This window comes from Halyomorpha halys, unplaced genomic scaffold (genome assembly GCF_000696795.3).
Source record: "Halyomorpha halys isolate HHAL.00 unplaced genomic scaffold, Hhal_1.1 Scaffold2886.1, whole genome shotgun sequence".
In the NCBI taxonomy this organism is placed as follows: Eukaryota; Metazoa; Arthropoda; class Insecta; order Hemiptera; family Pentatomidae; genus Halyomorpha; species Halyomorpha halys.
The window spans coordinates 46,319-53,712 of NW_027112570.1; the positions used below are offsets into that span (position 1 = coordinate 46,319).

General features: G+C 28.7%; 1 protein-coding gene across 1 annotated transcript; it reads left to right on the forward strand.

Moving 5' to 3' along the window:
• Window positions 1-221: 221 nt before the first annotated feature.
• On the forward strand, window positions 222-6,004 carry LOC106691743 (zinc finger CCHC domain-containing protein 17). Its single transcript, XM_014437603.3, has 6 exons — window positions 222-377; window positions 449-607; window positions 1,573-1,655; window positions 1,728-1,857; window positions 2,680-2,835; window positions 5,073-6,004. The coding sequence occupies exons 1-6, from the start codon at window positions 330-332 to the stop codon at window positions 5,124-5,126; spliced, it is 630 nt and encodes a 209-aa protein (XP_014293089.1). The 5' UTR covers window positions 222-329; the 3' UTR covers window positions 5,127-6,004.
• The last annotated feature ends 1,390 nt before the right edge of the window (window positions 6,005-7,394 follow it).

Sequence of the window (7,394 nt, forward strand, 5' to 3'; positions counted from 1 at the left end):
CTTTATTAATAGTTGGTTTTGAATTTTCCGCCATTTGAACTTGTTTTGTGCATATCTATTGTGATAAATTTGATATTGATTGCTTGTTGAAATTGAACCTTTTTGCGTGGATTTCAACTTACATTATATAACTAAGTTCATTGATCGCAAATAAATAATGGTGTTTAATAAACTTTAATATCCGACAAAAAAATTCATTTTGAGGGCATTGACTACTGGATTGCTTATGCTACAGCTGATCTTTAGTTTTCGCCAAGTTCAAAAGTCGGCGTTTGTGTAACGTAAAGAACGTTGAAGATTCTAATCATTATTTATTTATTTTTATCAATATGTTTGAAGAAAATCAAAATCTGTTAAATTCCATCTTCCTGGGCGAGGTTACTACTATTATAATTGAAATGGTTTTCGCCAGTGTATATGTTTTAAAAATTGAATAAAGAATGTTTAGGTGGCGAGTGTTCATCAATATGGAGCTTTCATTAAATTAGCTGGAAATAAGAATCAAGGACTGGTACATCGAACCCAAATATCCAACAGCAATGTTGATGATGCTGCAGATGTCTTACAGAAAGGTGATCGAGTGTGGTGCAAAGTCATTAAATTGACAGTTAGTATTCCACTTAAAATTTTATTTTTTAATAAAACTATTTTATTCTAAATAAGTGATTCATTATGAATCTGATATACAAAAATATATTTTTTGAAGTTACTACAATTTTATGTTATTTCTGACCACCCCCGAACCATCTACTTGATATACCATTTAATCAATCATCAATCTGTCATACTCATTATAGGTTTGAGTTCGGAATAGAATATGTTTAGTTTCAATGGCGAATCTTCGATTTAGATCTAAGGAGATTAGTGTTGATTTAATTGTGTGGAAATTGCTTTAGAGTGATTATGGATGAGGGTTGCATTATGCGTTAAAAAAGTAGAGATACAATTGCAGAACGATAGGGCCAAAAAAAGATTTTTAACATCCAAACTTTGGATGTGTAAAATAATGTTTGGACTTGTACCATCTGAATGTGGTGCAGACTCTGAAATAAAATCAGACCAATCCTGTAAATGCAATAGATGTTGCTGACAAAATCTGTCTTAGGAAACATACTGGGGGGAGGTATGTAGGGCTAATCTTGTATGCAATGTTTATTCTAAGAAAAAACAAACAAACAGTATTTGAGTTATGCCACTTTCATTCTGGATTATTGATATTCAAAATGCTATAATGGGATGTACAGATAAAAATGATTTCCATTACTATCGTTCAGTTTTTAGTTAGTCTATTTGTCCTGTACTGAATAAAATATTTGTATATACAGAGTGAGGGTGTAAGCGTTCTTCTAAATATTTAGAAGAAAATATTCCTCCCTGGCCTGTATAAATTATTCTTACAAATGCTAAAAAAAAAAAAAAAAGATATGATCTATATTGTGTTATACAACCTTTATTTAAAATGTATAATGGGTATATAGATTGTTTGGAAAATTTTGCATGTGGTATTTAAATCATATTCACTTGTGAATTATTATTATTTTGTTAATCTCTTTGTTATTTATTTTCTATAAGGATGATGGAAAGATTTCACTGTCTATGAAAGTTGTTGATCAAGGAGGAGGAAAAGATCTTGATCCAAATGGTGTTCAAATCCAGTGAGTATTATTGTCATTGTTTTTTGGATTTTGTTCTAAAATTTATGATTGATTTTTATTTCTTTTTCCAAGTCAGGATGAGCAAAAACGACGTGAAAGGCCAAACAGCTCAGGGAGAAAAAAAATTGAATTAGAAGCTGTTTTTAATACCACCTGTTCAAAATGTGGAGTGCGTGGCCACATTGCCAAAGATTGTTTTAAGGTTTGCATCTTTGTAGTTTATATTAATTTCATTAAAACTTACTTCATTGTCCCTATTAATTACATAAACACTTAAAAAGAGCTAAATATGGGGTCTCATTGTATAAATGATTCTGCTTATTTTAAATATAAATAAATTTCTTTTATATGTTCCACTTTAGTGGCTTACTATGGAAACTTCTTTAGTCCGGAAACTGCATCAAAACTAAGATTGAAAGAGAGAAATTAAGCTGATTTGTAAGGAGTTTTTGTAACTTTGAAAACTTGAAAAGGGAAGGTCAATTGTTAAATTATTATCTTTAAGCTTTTATTTTTTGGGAAGAAGAAATTTATTATCAGTATATTTCTTTAGGTAGGAGGAATATTTTTAGTGAGTTCAGTCCCTGTTTAACTTACATCCTTTTCTTATATTCTAACCAACCTTACATAGGGAAGATATAAAAATATTTCCAAAATTCATTTACAGGTTATGGAAAGGTATAATTAGCTACTTTCTAAGTAGAGGAATGTATAAAATTTGATAAAAATCAAATTTAATAATTTTTCATTACTAATTTGATATGGTAAACTCAATTTTTAACTTCTTAAAACTACCACTATTTAAGTTATAAACCAATTTAAGAAGGTGCTGTATAGAAACAATTATTTAATTCTCCCAAGTAAAAAATCCCTATTTTTTTCTTAAATTTCATATAACCTGTTTTTTTACCTAACTCTGTATGTCACTATATCAATTTATTGTAAAGACTTAACTAAATGATAAATATATCTTCTTTCCCAAGTTTGTATTTTATATGTAATTATGATTTTTTTTTTTTTCTAGGATCCAACTGGTAAAACCTACGAACTTCTACCTGATGAAGATGTCCCTGATAGGAGCCAAGAACCAGAAACTTTAAACCGGGATATTAAAAAATTGAAAAAGACAAAAAAGAAACATAAAAAAAATAAGAAAAAAAGACACCATTCTTCATCTGATGTAAGTTTATTTGCTTTTGAAACAAGATATTTGACCATACACATAGATACATGCCCAAACTGATTAATATAAGTCTAAATTATTTGTATAAAATCCTGGCAGTACACATAGAAATGGATCTTAAATTGTTATTTGTATATGTAACCTGAAACCTCAAATTTAGAGATGGATAAATTTCTTTTGAATTTGATGTACAACTTTTGTCTGTTTGATTATGCTAAAGGTGCAGTAATATTTTCTAATTGTGAAAAATCTAAGTAACATGTCCAGGTTAGTTATTCTGTTTATTATTAATTTATATAAATGATTTTTTATTTATTGTTCTTGCTGAATATCAATATTTGTTTACGGTAGCCATTTACTGATACTGTTTGTATGGAAGTTGCTCCAAAAACAAATAAATATATTATTATTAAGTCAGTCAGGGCTATATATCTATGTATACTTCCAAGGTTTTTTAGAAGGATAGTGTTCATTTTATAAGATTGGTAACCAAGTTCTTTCATTTTTCAGGGTAAAATAAAACTTATTATATTATATTCACCTAATCTATTTCGATCTATTTATTTATATATTTATCGATATATTTTACATTACTATACAGGTTATTTTTCCTATATAAATCAGCTGCATAATCCCTCATTAATAAAATTTAAAAAAATAAATTATGAAATTTGGTTTTCTTATTTTAAAATAATTTTTTTTTTTAAATTTTAATAATAAAATAATTTTATTAAAGTTTTTATAAAGTTCTCTTCACTTCATGTGTTTTAGGTAATGTAGAAAATAAAAATCCTAGTGATTTGAACTAGCACTCGCATATCGATTTATGTTAACTTTCTGGGTTTCTAACATATTAGGGTTACTCTATATGTTTTCTGAGTTGCAGAAAATGAATTGTATCCTGTACCAATTTGTTTTATCTATTAGGATTATTAAAAGTGGAAGAGTCTTATATATATATATTTTTTTCTAATTAATCGATGATAAGTAAATTAAATTTATTCATTATTTGTGGATATCAGAAAATATTACCTCCTTGGAATAAGATCTTTTAACTTTATTTTTGACAACTCATTTACATAATTGTAGTAAACTGTCCAATTTTCATCGTATGTTACCATTCTTTTCAAAAGTAGATAATTTTTGTGCCTTTACCGCAGTGAATCACTAAGGGAAATACAAGTACTCAAATTAACTTCAGTTAAAAAATGGGGAACCTAAAGTTTTAGCCAAGCTTGTGCAAATACTTTTCCATTCCTGTATGCTTGACAATAGAGGTTTTGCATTGAATGGGAAGGATTTTGATCATTGATTGTCTTAATATCACTTGTTTGAATGTCTTGTGAGTGACCAGACCATGAATAATCATTAATGTCAAAAATTTGCAAATCAATTTAGGCTATGTGTCATAGACATATAAAGGATGATCTACGGCATCATCCATATGAGCACCGCAAATTTTTTATTGTTCTGCAACTCGCATAACTTTTTTTAAAAGTAATATAACAAAATGTGACAAACATACATAATGTTCTCTTCCATGTTCACAGAGCAATAGCTTATCTCTACAAGCCTTGTGAAGAACTTCTTGACATATTTAATTAATAGAGTAACCATCAATCTTCCTCTTGGTTCTTCATCACGAATGACTGTTAGGTTGTCCCTAAACTCCATACATCATTTGCAAATATATCAAACATACCCTTTTCACTATACACCTCCAATGGCGATGAAGGTTTAGAGGTGGGACCTATTTTGGGTTTAAAGATTGAATGACTGCATGAATTTACATTTCCAGAGGGTGGAAATCAGAACTTACATCGTGACTGGCTGGTCATCTAAATTTGGTTAAACCTCACCATGGCTCCCACGGCTTAAATTTCCAATAATTTTTTTTTTTTTAGCTTGAAATATTCTGGCCATAAGAATGCTAATGAACTGAATGATCTAGCTGTACTATTTATTTTATAGGTTGTTATAGCTCTCCATATATTTTGCCTAATCAATTTGGTTACTGATTATGTTGTTTCTTTTAGGCAAAACCTTTAGATGTATTAATTACTAGTTCTTTTGAATATATTATAAATTGAGTGTTCTTTTTTGATCTATTAGGGGTAAATTTAGTTTATGAGACCTACTTATATGAAAATCTAAAAATTGTAATTTATCATGGGTGATTTTTATTTTTAGGACCTTGTATATTCAATATTTTAAAACATAATCTTAATTTTCAGAGTTCTGATGAAGATGAAAGAAAAAAGAAGAAAAAGAGAAAAAGAAAAGACTGAACCATAAATAATCTAAAAGCAAGATTATGATTACAAGTGATAATAATTAGTTATTATCTTTTTATATCTTATCTTTTTATACATTTTAGATTTATAATTATATGTGAATAAAGATTTATTTTTAAAGTTAAATATCATTGATAATTGTTATTTGCTCTTTTAGTAGGTAATTTCACACTGAAATGCAAAAGAAATGTTAGAAATTGAATAAAATATCAGGCATAAAGATAAAATAAAAGTAGATAAAGTGTAAAAGTAAAATATTGTGCTAATAAAATATGTGCATCAGAAATAGAAACTTGTCTTTATGATAAGAATTTATTTATTTTAAAAGTTTATGAATAATTTTATTTATTCTGAAAATATATATTTAAATTTTTAATTCATCTGTGAACAAAGTTTAAAAAACGTTAGATTTTGAAGTTGAATCAGGTAAACCTCAGTAAGAAAATCACTAAAAATTGAATTTTTATTTATATCTAATCTGTATAGGAAGTAAAAGAGACCATGAGGATACAGCAAGAATAGTAAGACTTTGACAACATAAAATACATAAGAAAGTGGGTAAAATTTAGTAGCAAGTGATTGGAGTGAGTATAACTCTAATCTTGGCAAGCAGACAACTTATTACTCAAAACTGATATATAACTAACCATATTAGGTGTGCCATGTATATAATTGGAAAATTCCCTACACAAAGCCTTGGGAATGGGCTGAGCATCCCCAGCAAGGGGCAGGAGGGTGCAGTTGTCTCCTTGCTTCCCCTTAGATGTGAAACATGTATTAATTTATAATAATTTTTTTTTTAAGCCAATAATTGTAATAAATAATTTAACACTGCTATAATGAAATACAATTTTCTTAAACTTTTGGTTTCATTTGCCTTTTCTGTGCCGAAATATCACTACCTGAACGAGCAATGCTCCCCTAATTTTGATCCTGGGTTTGCCCTTAGTCCTCAAATACTTCTTCTAAATAGAGCAACCATCCAGGCCAAAGAATGAACTGGCTGATCGAGCTGCAAGAGAAGGACTTGTGCTCCCAGTATGGGGTAAAGCAATTTCAACTCCTTCAGAAATGAGTGAATCCTTCGAAAAGGAATTCAAAGATAGATGTCAATCTTTGTTGGACATAAACTTAAGGAATAAACTAAAAAATATTACTAAAAGACAATTATTAACCAAGCCATGAGATACCAACTGGTGTAGTAGAGAGGAAGACCTATTTACTAGGCTGAGGTCACATAAAACTCTCACTCCTATCTTATAACATACACCTCCAAAGTGTCAATAATGTAACAACATTTTGATAATTAGCTGTATCTTCCAGAAATGCCCATATTTCAATTTACACCTCAATAGCTTAGGATTAAACCCAGATATTTCAAAAAACCTTAGATGATAAAATTAATATTTCAGTTTTTTAAATCAAAATACTTACTGTCAAAACATGAATCGACCAAAAAAATTTATAAAAAATAAAATAGACGAAAGCAAAATTAAATAAGAAATTAATGGCTAGTGATGTTTCACATCACTAAACAAAAACAAACAAGGGCCAGGTAACATTTCCTTAATTCAGGTACTATCTGGACCCTATTTCTTAATGTAAGTTAATAGTATTGGTCCATAAATACAAGTATTGAAACAACGTGATTATAACACTGATATTTATTTCATAATAAGGATGATTATTAGTGATATTACAGGAGTTGAGAAGTATAAGTCACTATAATTGTGTTAAGTTAAATCTACAATACTAATAGTATTATTTTGTACTTTATTATGAAACAGGGCCCTGATGAAATTATTATTATAATTCTTATAAATATCTTCTTACTAACATTTAATTTGTGAAGTGTGAATCACTAAATCTCAGGCCCTAATAAATTGATAATCATTTTTTAAATCAGATTGCGGGCTATAAATACTTCCTAGAAAGACTTGTTTGAAATAAGCCACGGTTTTTTCAGGAAGTTACGTCTCGGGATTATTCCTCTGTAGAAGTGATGGGATCCAACTGATCTCACCAATTTAAGTTCTTAATGTTTTGTAGCTTAAGCCAATGAAGGCAAAAATTCTATTTTTTTTACTTGGAATCCACACTATAGTCACCGGCATCTGCTAAGAAAAAACCAAAATTGTCCAGTGTCAAATAAGATTTGAATCCGAAAATTTTTTATTTTCATTTTGCAATAGGGAAAACATTTAAACCAAAATGCTCCATACAAATCAAACTACTCTAAACTTTTTTTATATTCTTATTATA